The sequence below is a fragment of the Pelodiscus sinensis genome, chromosome 5 (genome assembly GCF_052426305.1).
Source record: "Pelodiscus sinensis isolate ZL-2025 chromosome 5, ASM5242630v1, whole genome shotgun sequence".
In the NCBI taxonomy this organism is placed as follows: domain Eukaryota; kingdom Metazoa; phylum Chordata; order Testudines; family Trionychidae; genus Pelodiscus; species Pelodiscus sinensis.
The window spans coordinates 46,809,027-46,824,382 of NC_143056.1; the positions used below are offsets into that span (position 1 = coordinate 46,809,027).

Sequence of the window (15,356 nt, forward strand, 5' to 3'; positions counted from 1 at the left end):
TCCCATACGAAGAGAGGTTAAAGAGACTGGGACTTTTCAGCTTAGAAAAGAGGAGACTGAGGGGGGATATGATAGAGGTCTATAAAATTATGAGTGGTGTGGAGAGGGTGCATAAAGAAAAATTCTTCATTAGTTCCCATAATAGAAGGACTAGAGGACACCAAATGAAATGAACTACTTAATTCGAACTAGGCGTTAGTCCTCGTAGAATGAGGTTTACCTAGTTCGAATTAAGTGCTCCGCTAAGTTCGAACTAGAGGTTTGCATGTGTAGCACCTATGAAAGTTAATTCGAACTAACGACTGTTAGTTCGAATTAACTTTGTAGTGTAGACATATCCTTAAAATCAAACAAAACATGTAGGGTAGTGGCAATGGGTTGTGGTGCAGGATAGAGTGCAGGGTTTAATCTCCATGCGCCTCCCCAGGAAGCAGTGACGTGTCCCTGTTGCTCCTAGGTGGCTCCCTAGGCCAGGGAAGTTGTGCATAGTGTCACCAAGTGCTAGCTCCACAACTCCCAATGGTTGGGAATTGCAGTCAATGGGAGTTGTGGGGACAGAATCAGGGGAAGGGTATGAAATCGTGGGCTCTGACTCTGCAACCCCCATTTGCTTAGAAGAGTGTGTTGTGCCCACGAAAGCTCATGATACCATCTACATGTTTTGTTAGCCTTTAAAGTGCTACTAGACTATTTGTTGTTTTTTAAGGTTTTCTAGTTACAGACTAACTCAGCTACCCCTCTGAAGCATCTTATCATAGAATCAGAATTGGTAAACAGCAGCTGTCAGGTATGAATAGCTAGATTACATTGCACCATACAACTGCATATTCAGCAAAGTAGATATGTATAGCACTATCAGACTTTGTCACAAAACTAATGCACTTTAGTGGGAGAAAGTGCAATATATTTTATTCCTATACACATCTCAGGTTGCTTGTAATTTAGTAGGGTCACCACAATTTCTGGGCAGTCTATCAAGTGGGATGTTGTAATGATTTGCATGACTAGTACAGTAAATGGAAAAATGTAGCTTGTGTTTGTAGCTGTTCCACTGGAGTCTTGCAGTTTGCTCTCTTTTTAGTGCTTCTTAGAAAACTATGTAACAATTTTTAGCTATTTTGCAGGCTGCTGCTTGGTGAAATGAACCACCTATACACTGTCAAAAACTTAGGGGCTAGTGAAAAGATGAGAACAAAGAAAAGGCAGAGAAAGGCAGATAGTTAATATGATCTTGAAGTTACCCAACATATTTCTTGCCAAAGAACCTGGAATTCATGTGATTCGATTGCTGGAAAAATGCTTGAATTAAAAATTGACTTCCGAAGACCAAGACATTAGAGCCAATCTCTGGCACTACAGTTTTCACTCAAAATGGGCATTAATGAATAAACACAGGATAGGGTGAGCAAAGCCATGGTTCCCTGGTTGATTCCCTACTACCACTCATTCCTGCCAGTGCAAGATGGAAGATCAAAAATTGGGGAAAAGTAGGAGGGAAAGAAAAGTCATAGGCCATGCTCCTCCTATCACTGCTGAAACCTTCCTCTGCAGCATCACTTGTAAAGCACCTGTTGGCAGCTGTGGAGCAGTTTATGTTCAGTTCTGGGGATAGAGCAAGGACAAAGAAACAGGCTCCAGGTTCTCCCATCTGACATATGATTTGGTTCTTAGTTTAGTTCAATACAGGCTATGCATGAGCAATGAGGATTACAGTAAGTGAGGAGCGTGCATTTGGGGGGGAGGGGGAAAGCAACCTCACTGATCTAGGCATAACATTGCAATGCTTGCTTTCCAGAAAAATATAATTAAAAACAATGTTGAACTGCTGTCGCCCTTACTTCATGTCCCTGCCAGTGTATATTAATAGTCTAGGACATGTACTACTTGTATTTCCTCCCTTTAATATATTTTGAAAAATAAAATTTTATGTGAGGATGATGGAGAGGGGAACAGAAATTATGAAAAAAACAATAAATGAATATTGTGAATAGTCAGTCAGACGTAGTGGTAATGGCAGAGGCAAAAACAGCTAACATACAACTTCCTATCTTCTTTCTTTATATATATTTTAGAGATTTGTGCGTGTGTCTGTCTGAGTCCATTTGTTCAAGAACTGCTCCTACACGTTAAAAGTTAGGACCACCAAATTTAGTATATAGTTTCCTCTTATGCTAACTTAAAGCAAGTTCAGGGTTTAGTTGTGCCAGGAAAACAGGATGTGCTTGGAATTCAATTGTTTTCCAGAACATGGAAAGAGAGGGGACTGAGCAGAGGGACACTACTCACAGTCACCACTGGGGGCAGCAAGCACAGGGAACAGCTATACTGCAGAGTGACCACTGGGGCAGCCACACCAGGAAGTGGCCAGCTGGCTTCTGTCCCAAACCCCTTCCTCCCTCGGCCATCAGCCTCAGTGCTGGACCAGGGGGCCAGGAAACCCCAATGACCCCACTGCCATGCCCCCCTCCCCAGCATCACTGGGACTGGGCAGCCCCAGCACCCACTGCAGGAGCCACAGGCTGCCCCTCCCAGCACCGTTGAGCTTTCTAGTGCAGCTGCGCCCAGCTAGCCTTCACAGACCTGTCCCTCTCCCACTCCTGGGCCAAGCTCAAAGAACATTAGTGGGAAGCCTGTGTGGCCCGCCCCTTCCCCTGGGCCAGACCTGGAGAGTGACAGCAGGAGGCCTCCATGGCCATCTCCCTTTGCCCATCCCCGTTTCCATCTTCAGGCAGGATCTGGGCAATGCCAGGTAAGTCTTCTAGTACAGGTTGGACTCCCTAGTCCGGCTCCCTTGGGGCCTGACCAGCCCTGGACAAGGGAGTTTTCCAGACCAGCAAAGGTCTGATAGGGAAGGGGGCACCAGCCTCACCTCTGGGCTCCGCTCCCCAGCTACTTAGCATCAATGCCCTCAGTCCTCTGGCCGCAACAGCCCTCCACGAACCCGCGAGCTCCGGCAGCCTTTGTGGACTGTAGATGTTGCCAGACCAGAGAGTCTCGGACCACAGAGGTTCAACCTGTACTATATATTTTAGAAATGTGTGTGTGTGTGTCTGTCTATGTGAGTCTCTTTCTTCAAGAACTCCTAAATGGTAAGAGGTAGGACTACCTCATTGGGTATGCAGCTTCTTCTTATCATAATTTAAAGCAAGATAAGGCTATGGTTGTGCCAGGAGAATTGGATGTGCCTGCAATTTGTTTTTTCCTCATTAAATAGGAAGGGAGGGATCTGATAGGAGGGACAATTATATTGAAGAATGACCACAGGGGGACAGTGAGAGGACAGAGATGGGGATCAGAACAGCTATAACCCCATTAGGCCGGCAGGATTCCGGGGCGGAAAAAGGGACAAATATCTACTATATATTTCAGAGAGTTTGTCTGTTTGTATATCTGTTTGTCCTTCTTCGTCCCCTGGCTGTGCCTGCTGCAGCAGCCATGGACAGATGCTTCTGACCTGGACCCCAAACTATTGTGGTGACAGAGAGATGGGGTTGTCCTCTTTCATCGGGACAGGCTGCATACTGAATCCCCTGGTATCCAGGCCCACCCAAGAGCATTGATTTAAACTCAGTAACACAAAACTTATTTGAGTTAAGGACTGGAGCAATGCCGGGTAAATCTTCTTGTAGAACTATATTTGAGAAGTGAGGAGATCTTATTACTTTGTCAACATTTTCAAAAATTGGTGTAGATGTACAGACTTGCCTACCAACATCAGTATATAAAACAGCTGCTCTGAGATGTTTTGCTCAGTACTTTGACCAAAATTTAATGGAAGTATAACAAATACTTTTGAATCTCCAAATACAGAATAATCCCTCTTTTGAAATAATAATACAGGTTGGACCTCCCTGGTCCAGCACCCTCGGGACCTGACTGGTCCTGGATGAGGGATTTTGCTGGACCACGGGAGGTCATTTCTGGACCCCCTGCTGCTGCCCTTCTCACCCTGCGCCCAGCCTGCTGTCCTTCTGGCTGGCTCCTCACCTGCTGGTCCCACAGCCCTGCTGACCCTGCTGGGCAGCCATTGCTGCCCTGGCTCTGGGACCTGTAGGGCAGCCACACATGCCACACTCTGGCTCCAGGTCCCACAGGGAAGCCATGCATGCCATGCTGGGACTCTGGGTCCCACGGGACAGCAGCGCACACCATGCTTGGGATCCAGGACCAGCCAGGGAGCAGACATGCACGCAGCACGCAGTTTCCCAACTCCTCTGGGCAGGCCTGCGGCCAAGCACTGACAGCGGACTTGCTGCAGGCAGCCCACTGCCCTGCCAGCTCTGCAGGGATCCTTGCCACTGGCCCTCCACCAGGACTGTCTGGCTCTGCACCATCCGGATCATGGTTGTTGCTGGATCAGAGAATCTCAGTTAAAAGAGTTTCAACCTGTATATAATAAAGTGTGTGCAATTTTTGAAAATAAATCTATGTAATAAAACAAGCCCTCAAAATATAGTTTAGCATTAGTGCAATGTCAAATTTAAATTAGTCTTTTAACCACATGTTCCTGTTACTCTTATCCTCATCTTAATTTCTTGCATGCCTTCTGTTTTTTATTTCACCCAATTGTCTCAGCTCTTCTTTAATTAGGGCCAAATTCTGCAACCATTTATGTTCATAATAACTTTGAATATCTACAGAAATATGGGCAGGATTAAGGTCTTAATTTGTACAGCACGAACATAAGGGAGCTGTGAGCTAGAAGGGGCCTTTGGATGTGATTGTGAAACACATAAGGGTGCGTCTAGACTGGCAAGATTTTGCGCAAAAGTGGCCGCTTTTGCTCAAAAACTTGCCAGCTATCTACACTGGCCGCTTGAATTTGCGCAAGAACACTGACTTTGTAATGTACAAAATCAGTGCTTCTTGCGCAAATACTTTCATGCTCCTGCTCGGGAAAAAGCCCTCTTGCGCAAGAATACTTGTGCAAGAGGTCCAGTGTAGACAGGGAAGAACTGTTTTGCGCAAAAAAGCCCCGATGGCTAAAATGGCAATCAGGGCTTTCTTGCGCAAAATCGCGTCTAGACTGGCCACGGATGCTTTTGCGCAAAAGTACATGCCAATCTAGATGCGCTTTTGCGGAAATACTTTTAACGGAAAAACTTTTCCATTAAAAGTATTTCCGCAAAATCATGCCAGTCTAGACGCAGCCATACTGTATGAGGTTGGAAGCTCTAATCACGATATGAGGGTGTACAGGTGTGTTTGTGCTAATCTATGACTATGTCTGATAGAACATTTTAGCTTTCTTTACTTCAAATTTATGGCTGCAACTGACTCCTCTGCTTATGATTAAGTACATACTTAAATCATTGCAGTATTGGAGCCTAAATTATTAGCTATATGTAAATAAAAGATCTCTCATATTTTGAGGTACGTATGCCAGCAGAAAACGAAGGCAGAGCTGAAATGGAGGGTAGAATTGTTGATCAAGTGCGTGATAAAAAAAACCCTTTAATATAATAGGTATGTCAGGTACCATAAGATTGATATACATTTCTCTATATTTTTATATTAACCACAATGAAATTAGGACATCATGTTGAAGCAGCTGATAAAAGAATTAATATGGAGAGAATTTCCTTCATGCTATATTTGTTTAACAGTTTGAATGTTTTCCTCAGTTACATATCATATTTTGTGAGGCTCTGTAGGAACTGCTATGCATAGATTTTATGGGAAGCTTGAGAAAAATCTTTGGAGTTTTAATTCACTTTTAGTAACTTAAGTGTGAAGAAAGTACAAATTTCTGATTTGTTTTACTTCAAAGTTTGTATTTTATTATCTCAGAAGTGGTTGACATTAAAAACATTGAAATAAGCTTGGTTTATAGTCAATGTTGGTGGGGGGGGGGGATAACTTAAGCCCCTGGTCATACAGTAGACTTCATGCAGGCAGACCCCTGCACCGGCACATAGCTCTGCTGACGGGTCCAGCTACACTATGTCTGCTGTACCGTCAGACCCCAATGCTGCATTAAATTGGTTCAATACTTTGAGCTGTGAACAGTGAAAAATTAAATTTTCACTCGTAGGCATTAGAACAGTTTCTCTTTGTATTTTTAGGAAAGCAAAAGTGGTTGAGAATGTTTCACACATAATGAATTGCTTTAGGTTTCAGAGGCCATTAACTGTTTAAGGACAACTTAATTGGGACCAGGTCCTGTGCCGATGAAATCCATGGTAGCAGTATCTGGGCCTTAGAACTTATGGTGTCTAGGTCTGATTCTGGAAAGCATTTAAGTATTCCATTGAATTACATGGGAATTAAGCACATGATTATATGCCTTCCTGAATGAAGCAGGACCTAAAGGAAGGTTGTGAAGGTGTTAAAGATGCATCAGTGAAAGACACTCTGTGTGAACAACTTAGGCTTAAACAAGAACAATACGAGGAAAAATTAAATGAAAAGCCAAGTTTTAATGCAATTTTAAGGTTGAGAAATTCAAAGAGTAAAGCATTTAGATTAATATTAGCAAAGTTTGTAGCACAGACATAGTGACTGGAATCATAGTGACTGGAATTGGCTACAGTTGCCAATTTTCTATTTGCATAAAACCATATACTCTTGCCCTGCCCCCTGCCCCTTCTCTAAGCCCTGCCTCCCATTCTCTCCATCCCCTTCCCTCTGTTGCTCACTGTGTCACAACTTCACTCACACATTTTCATCAAGCGAGGACAAGGAGTTGGGAGTGTATGAGAGGGCTTAGGTATGGGGCAGGGAGATGGAGACTGAGAGAGGTTGAGGTCTCTGGACTGGGGGTGTGGGCTCAAGCATGGGGCCATAAATAAAGAGTTGAAGGTGTGGGAGGGGGCTTTGGGCTGGGGCAGGAGATTGGAGTGCAAGGTGTGAGGGCTCTGGCTGGAGATGCAGGTTCTAGGATGGGGCCAGGGATGCAGAGATTTGGGATGGAGGATGGGCTCAGGGCAGGGGCAGTGGGTTGAGGTGCAGGAGAGGGTGCAGAGTGCAATCTCCAGATGGTGCTCACCTCAGGCACCTCCCCAGGAAGCAGTGATATGTCCCTGTTGCTCCTAGGTGGCTCCCTAGGCCAGGGAGGTTGTGCACAGTGTCACCAAGTGCTAGCTCCACAACTTCCATTGGTCAGTGGAAATCAATGGGAGCTGTGGGGACAGAATCAGAGGGAGAGGATGAAATAGTGGGTTCTGACTCTGCAACCCCCATTTGCCTGGAAGAGTGGCCAGAGGAAGCTACAGGGAGGGCATGGAGTCCTGGGCACCGGCTCCACAGTTTCTATTTGCTTGTTACTGCAGCCAATGGAAGCTGCAGGGGTGGAGCCAGTGTGCAGCACATGGGGTCTCCCTCACCACCTGTATGCCTAGAAGTCATAGGGACATGTCATCACTTCCCAGAAGGCATCTGAGGTGTGCGCCGCCCAGTTGAAAAACGGACACCTAACAACCTGGCTGACTTCAAGGAGACCAGGATTTCAACTCAGTGTTTTTAATTTCTGATTTCCTGAATATATTCAGTGGCTACTTGTTAAATGTAAGCAGTCTGAACTTCATGAATAGTGTAACACACAAAATGGCTGTTGTAGAACACTTAGCACTGAATTTCCTGACTCTTGTATGCTTACCTTTTCAACTATAACCTTACACTAATGGTTTCATATTCAGCTTCCTGCTGTCTGCTGTATACTGCATTACAAATTGATTGCAAGCAGCTTGTCATTAAAGTAGCAAATAGATAAAACAGAGAAATTCAAAGCTAAAAATTAATAGTCCTGAAAATCCTCTCTCTCTTTTTTTAAACTTTAAAACATAATATCTAGCATAGGTTACTGGTGCCTGTGGGGAAAGGGGCTGTATTGAGGGCCACCGAGAGGGACAGGGAGGAGGCATGAAGGGACACCCATTTAGCAATTAAAATTTTAGCAGAGGCACCGGAAGCATCTCCAACTTTTGGCGGAGTCACCTCCTGAGTGCTACTGTGAGTCACTTTTGACATCTTGTTATCTTTGGCCAATCACAGCCAATTCTGAAATCTATCAAAAATAGACTCAGTTAGACAGGTCATGTAATCCCCACATATCATGCATGTGAACACACTTCTTTATCTTTCTGGGGTTTTTTCATATTTTAAAAGCGCTTTTAAAGTGAATGTAGTAGTTTAGTATCAGCCTAGACAAAATCTATTTCAAATCCCAACAATGCACTTTTGCTGTGGCCCAATCAGGACAATGGTTTCCCGTATGTTGTTGCTTCAAATAGAGACCTATGGATGGGCATGGAGTAGATGAACATAGAAGAATGGGAAGCAGATGTCAGGGAGCTGTAATGTACGCTAGAAGTATAGAGTGTGTAACAACTTGTAGATAAGAGTTGTGCTTAAGCCTGGTATTTTCCTTTAGAGGAAATTAATTTTCTGTCCAAGAAAAAATGAGAATTCATTGAATTCTATTGGTCCATGATGCCAAGGGATTTTTTTCTGGTGTCCCAGTTATAGAATGGTGAACAATAGGAATTACAATGGAGCATACAGTTAGTATCCCCGCTCCCCACCCCCACCTCCACCCACTTTCCTACTATTACCCTGAAGAGCTCATCACCACAACGTACTACAGGTTGAACCTCTGAAATCTGGGACTCTGGTTCAGCAACGGACCACGGATGTTGATGGATCAGAGAGCCCTAGAGCTGGGAAGTGAGAACCAGCTGGGAGCCCTGTCTCCCTGCTGCCCTGGCGAGCCCTGTCCCCAGCAGGCCCTTATGCAGGAATTTCTATGGGGGGTGCTTTTTTTGTAAATGTGACTGCAAGGGTGTGAATGCACCCTCCGTGATCTCCCAAGTAAGCAGGGAAATCAGTCCCAGCCTTCCCCCAGCCAGAGCATGCTTCCTTGGGGAACCATTGGGGGGGCTTTCACACCCTTTGCACCCCCACCCCACAGTGTACAGGCACGCCGGGAAACCCTGGCTGGGCGGGGCAGCAGCAGGGCAGCTAGTGGTATTTTCTAAATAAGATGTAATGTAGATTGTGATGTAATGTCAAGTGTGTCTGGTATTTTTGTTGAAACCATCTGGCAACCCCAGGTTCAATATGCTGAGTTTTTAACACTAAGGCTATGTCTAGACTGCAAGCCTCTTTTGAAAGAGGCTTTTTCGAAAGATACTTTTGAAAAAGCCTCTTTCGAAAAAGAGCGTCTAGACTGCAAGCGGAACTTTCGAAAAAGCAAGCCACTTTTTCGAAAGAAAGCAGCGAGTGAGTCTGGATGCTTTCTTTCTAAAAAGCCCTGTTGGCATTCAAGAACGCCTTTTTTCGAAAGAGCACTTGCGAAAAAAGGCGTTCTTCCTCGTGAAATGAGGTTTACCGCCGTCGAAAGAAAAGCCGCGTTCTTTCGATTTAAATTCGAAAGAACGCGGCTGTAGTCTAGACGCAGGTGAAGTTTTTTCGAAAAAAGGCTACTTTTTTCGAAAAAACCCGAGTCTGGACACAGCCTAATAGTAATAATCAGCCTCTGTGTTTATTTATGTCTTGTTGTTCAGTGGTCATTGACAGTCTATTTGGTTGTTTGAGAGGAATGAGCTCACTTTTCCATAAATCTTTTTAAAAAGTCTGTGCAGAATATATTTCAGAAGAGCATCTTTACTATGTAATACGTGTTTTTATACTTTTCCTTCAGCTTTTAGCTCAGTTTCCTTCATTGTACTCAGCTTTCTGTTTTAACATTCACACTTAGAAAACCATTGGGGTCAGTGAGTGCAACAGAGACTGTTGTCTTTACAAATGTTGATTAGGCCTCTCTTCTTTATCATCTTACAGGTCTTGTAGAAATTTGCCTGATGCACCCTCTTGATGTAGTGAAAACCAGGTAAGGTTCTGCTTGAACAAGTTTTATTGACACTGGAAAATATCCAAATTGGGAGCTGTCAGAAAATAAATTGCTAGAACTTGTCCAAGGAAGACAACTTCTCTCTTTAATGGCATTTATGTTTACTTACTGCTTTTTACAGCACTTGATAGACAGAATTTGAATAGCATGATGCATTTCTGGTTAGAGGTCATCTAAAGGTATTAAATACTTTTTATGAAGTACAGTCTTCATATAATAGCTAAAAGAAAGAATTAAATAAAAGTTGAATATTTAAATATGCTTACCATATCCATCATCTCAAGTAATGTTTTAATGTGAAACTGAAGTGCCATAGTGCCTTAAAATATTTTTGAGACCTGCTGCAATGGGTCACATTTTAAAAAGTTAGAATGAAAGAATGTTCCCCAAATTAGCACATGTAAGTTGGGTTAATTCAAGCCAACTATACTTTGTCTCCATTTTCCTGTTTAGCCATACTAATCTGTGTCTTTGTGAGTACATATGGTGAACCAATTTTGAAAATTTTGTCCCAAAATTTCTATATCATATTGTTCATTTAGAAAAAGAAAAAAACCTTATGGTATTGGATTTCTGTCTTTTGGAGCTTGACATCTAAATTCATAATGTAACAAATGCAGACATTACTAGTGTTAACTACTTGTGAAACTAACCTTAGCAAAGTTCTAGTATGGCCAGTTGAAAGGTAAGAACTGGAGGACGTGCCTGAAGTAGGAAAAAGAGACAGCAGTTCTCTGGGATGCTTAAAAGTTGTATTGAATGTTTGTAAAGGCATTCTCTGCTTGTTTTTATAATTATGCTAAGGACTATGGAGAAGGAAGTAATTCTATATTAGGAATTTTCTCTGATTTTTCCTCAGCTCAGTATCCACAATCAGGGGAGCCAACAACCTTGCCAGGCCCCTGGGCAAGGTGTGTATGGGAGAGGGGTGTGGTTGCTGCATTATTTGAAGGGGTGGGGACTCAGGCAGAAGGGGCCAAGCTGGGAGCCAGCCCTCAGCACTGCCTGGACCGCGGCACTCTCCCTCCCAAAGCTCTCAGAGCACATGACGCATGGCACTCCAGTGGCAATTTAAAGTTGTTTCCCCCCCATTACACAATTCTTGATCTCTTCAGCAACATAGACACTAACATTTACTACAGGGGTAGGCAAAGGGGTCTCTGCGGGCTGGATCCAGCCCACTAAGTGGATTAATCCAGCCCGCGGCCGCCCTGCCGCCCCCCGGTCCCAAATCAATTGAGACCTGGGGATGGGGAAGCATATGAAGTCTCCTTTTTCCGTCAGGGGCACGTGGCACCAGAGGGAACCACAAATCCCTGGTGGGGGAAGGAGACTTCACACGCTCCCACTACCCTCAGGCCAATCAGGGCCTGGGGGTGGAGGGGTACACAAAGTCTCTTGCTGCCCACCCCGTCCTGCCAGGAGGGAATTGCGTGCCCCTGGAAGAGCAGGGTGTGGGAGTGTGTGAACTCTCCTCTCCCCATGAGAGGTACATGGCCCCAAAAGGAACTGCGTGTCCCTGGCAGGGGGAGGAGACTTCCTGCAGGCCAATCAGGGTCTGTGGGTGGAGAAGCACTTGATGTATCCTGGCCCCACTCCTTCCGCCTGAGGCCCTGCCCCTTCCGGGGCAGTCCACGACCACTTCTGAAATTCACCAAGTGGCCCCCCTTCAAAAATTATTGCCCATTCCTGCTCCAGAGGAACATCAAGACAATGCCAGATGCCCACATCCTGTGGATTGTGGCTGTGCATCCTTGCTTGATTGTTATGTGTTTTGTGTTTGCTTGAATATGTTTTTAATAAATATGTTGGAAAAGGAAATTCCTGCCTGAGATTATTTTGAACCTCAGGAAACACAATAATGGTTTGGATTTTCTGTGATAATATTTTGCCATACATTTGCTGTATTTAATAATTTTATACTATTCTACAATAATAATATAATCATTTATCCATGGCAGGTCTTGGAGAAGGGCTGATATATAAAAATATGTTCTTGTAAACTATAAACAAACAGCATGCCCAGTGGAGCTATTTCCTGCTAAATGTACATTTATACATTTGAAAATAATTTTGTTTCATTCTGCATTAGGACACCAAAGAAGATTTCAAATCTGACAGATTAATCCAAGTTACTTATACACAGAAAAAAACAGAAAACTCTCTCTCTATTATTTTAGCCCAATGCAACCTACTTCCTCTTCCAAATGAAATGCTGTACCCAGCCAGAAGACTATGGAAAACTATTGGGCTACGTCTACACTGGCCCCTCTTCCGGAAGGGGCATGTAAATTTCACGAGTCGTCGTAGGGAAATCCGCGGGGGATTTAAATATCCCCCGCGGCATTTAAATAAAAATGTCCGCCGCTTTTTTCCGGCTTTTAAAAAAGCCGGAAAAGAGCGTCTAGACTGGCCCCGATCCTCCGGAAAAAGTGCCCTTTTCCGGAGGCTCTTATTCTTACTTCAAAGTAAGAATAAGAGCCTCCGGAAAAGGGCACTTTTTCCGGAGGATCGGGGCCAGTCTTGACGCTCTTTTCCGGCTTTTTTAAAAGCCGGAAAAAAGCGGCGGACATTTTTATTTAAATGCCGCGGGGGATATTTAAATCCCCCGCGGATTTCCCTACGACGACTCGTGAAATTTACATGCCCCTTCCGGAAGAGGGGCCAGTGTAGACGTAGCCTTGCTGTACTTTCTGATACAAGAAGGCTTATACAGCTCATGTTGCATTTGTTTATATCACAGCAAATCTTTTATCTTATTTTTTCTTAGTCAGATTATCCTTAGGGAAGGTGCAGCAGTCAGTAAAATAAATAAAGTACTAGATCCCTATAGTCTCCCTAAAGGCTACAACAAACTTTCATTAACATCAATAAAAGTTGCTTGTATCTCCTGGGTAGTTGGGGAGCGAGGAAACATATGAAACGGATTCAGTAGCTAAGAACTTGCAGATAAAGATGCTGTCAATCTACAGAAGGTCAGGGTTTTTTTTAAACCTTTAATGATATCACTTAAATGGATGACTGGTGAGCTGATGGGTATTCTCGTCTGAGGGTACATCTACACAGCACCGTTATTCTGGAATAACTGACATTATTTCAAAATAACAAAGTACACGTCTACACACAAGTAGTTATTTCGTCATGATGTTGAAATAATGTCCAGCCAGAGAGCTCCTTATCAGGGCCAGCCCGAGCTATTTTGGCACCCTGGGCCCCAGGTGCATGGCGCTGCCCCTGGGGCGCACGGCACCGCCTCCGGGCACACGACGCATGCGCAGGCCCGCCCCGAGGGTGCGTGAGTGGATGCATGGTGCATGCGCTGCCCAGTCGGCCTGGCCACCTCTGATGGCGCACAGCCCAGAGCTGTCCAGGGCGGGCTGCACCTGGCCGTGCAGGGCCCTGTGGCCGCGGGGGGAAGGACGCTGCTGGTTGATGCTGCGGGGGTTAACACGGCCCCCACCCTGGACAGCTGCTGCAGCCCGCCGGGAGCCGGGCGCCCCCCGTAAGTTGACACCCTGGGCAGCTGCCCGGCTAGCCCACCCCTAGTCTGGCCCTGCTTCTTATTCTGACTCCTGTAACCCTCATTTTACAAGGATTAAGGGAAGTCAGAGGAAGAGTGCTCTATTTCACAGTAAGTGCTGTGTACTCATGCCCAAATTAGAAATAAGCTATTTCAACTTAAACTACGCAATGAGCATAGCTCAAGTTGCGTAGCTTATTTCAAGTTTAGCCCTGCTGTGTAGAAGTACCCTAAATGAATAATCACTTTTGCTTTTCCTTCTGTTTATCCTGGATTGAAGGGCAGTATCCTATGGTCACCCATCAGATTTACCAATCTGTGACACAAGATGTGACAAACTGAAATGTCAAAGAAATGGCTTTGTAATACTCATTGTTTTTGAGCTAAATATAGTAAAATGTTTTTTCCAACTAGAATGCTGTAGTTTGGGCCTGATTGGTATATGTGTTAATTCAAGCAATACCATTGGGGGAGTGCCAAAGAAAAAAGACAATCATCTTAGTAAAGATGAGGAGGAGAAGAGAGAGAGGCTGGGTGTTTGTTTGCTAGGAAAGATGTGGTGAAGCCACTCTGGATCCTACAAGGGAAAGGCTGAGTCTGGAGGGCATCAATGGGGAGAGATGACTCAACCCAATGGGCACAATATCCCTAAAGGTCCAGGTTAAGGTGAGATGGAAACAGCTTGGAGTTGTGGATAGGTTTCCCCAACTGTTGGCGTTAGGGATGAACTGGAACTGAAACAGTAGCTGTCTGTGGTGTACAGCAGAAGGGAACTGAGCCACCAAAGAAGATGAAGAAATGGCTCAAAGTTAAGAGAACAGAAGAACCCTGGATGACAGGATACATACTGGTGATGAAAGAGGAAAATGAATGTTCCTGAGGAAAAAATGGAAAAAGAAAAGAATTGGCCGAGTAGCCTAGCCACTGGAGGTGAGAAGGGGGGAGCCCAAAAGTATCAGAGGAGGATGGACTGTGTATCAAATATTTGCTTCTATGTCCTTGAGAGAAGGAACCATGAGATATATTGGTAGGACTGGGAAAATGAGAAACCACAGTGAAAGAATATAAAAGGATCCACGCTGACCCAAAATGAAATGGGTGAATGGGAAGAGATTAGATCTTCAAATTACACCTGGTACCAAGACCAGTGGGCTGAAACTGAATTAAGGGGAAATTTGTCCCCTATAAAATATGAGTTCTTTGGGTGTAGAGAAGATGACCAAGTGCAGGAAGCAGGCATCTGTTGCATCCTCTAAAGAAAGGAATGCACAAGGGAAAAGGAACCGCAGCGTTGGACAATTGGGTGAGCTGTGTGAGAGAGAACCAGGGGCTGGAAGCTGTTTGGTGCTCTGATCTCTTAAGCACCAATCAGCTTCCCTAGTTAAGGCATACTGAGGATATGCCGCTAATTAGCTGATCAGTCTGGGTGAGCTGAGTAATTAGTGAGTAATTAGCTGGTGGCACAAAATAAAGTACAGGAAAAAAATGAGGGGAAAGGATCTGAGCTAGCTGAATCCAGTATGTTCAGAGATCTTGAGAAAGGGAGACTTCTGTTCTTCCCTGGCCCTGCAGGAAGAGCTAAAGAATAAGAATAATTTTAAATTCTTTGCTGCACAAGGCCATACTGGGGTTGGTGTTGGGAATATAAAGAAACTCACACAAAATTGCCACTTTGGGGGTTCTTTGGCATCAGAGGACAGGAATACAGGGCAGCATGTTAGTCACCCCTGTAAATTAAAAACTATCCTTCTGTCTTTTACGTGGTCAAGACACAGGTCCATGCCAAAAACCTCATCTTGACAAATGTTGGAAAAGTTTTGATCTATTTTGTGATTTAGAGGTCATGGCTGGCTGTTATCTTTGTCACAAACTAAATGAACACCCTGGATTAAACACCCCCTGAACTTTGAAATAGTTAAGAGATGATCTGAGTCCAGATAGGAACTCTGCAATACAGCCCCAGTCAAAAACTTTTCTACCGTGAGC

General features: G+C 44.5%; 1 protein-coding gene across 2 annotated transcripts in view; it reads left to right on the forward strand.

Annotated features, from left to right (window-relative positions):
- The window catches only part of SLC25A21 (solute carrier family 25 member 21), a 385,337-nt gene that overhangs the window by 211,294 nt on the left and 158,687 nt on the right, over nt 1-15,356 (forward strand). For both annotated transcript variants that reach the window (XM_006117703.5, XM_006117702.5), the window contains one exon: nt 9,781-9,829. In XM_006117703.5, coding sequence (XP_006117765.2) covers nt 9,781-9,829 — 49 coding nt within the window. The remainder of the gene's footprint in view (nt 1-9,780; nt 9,830-15,356) is intronic.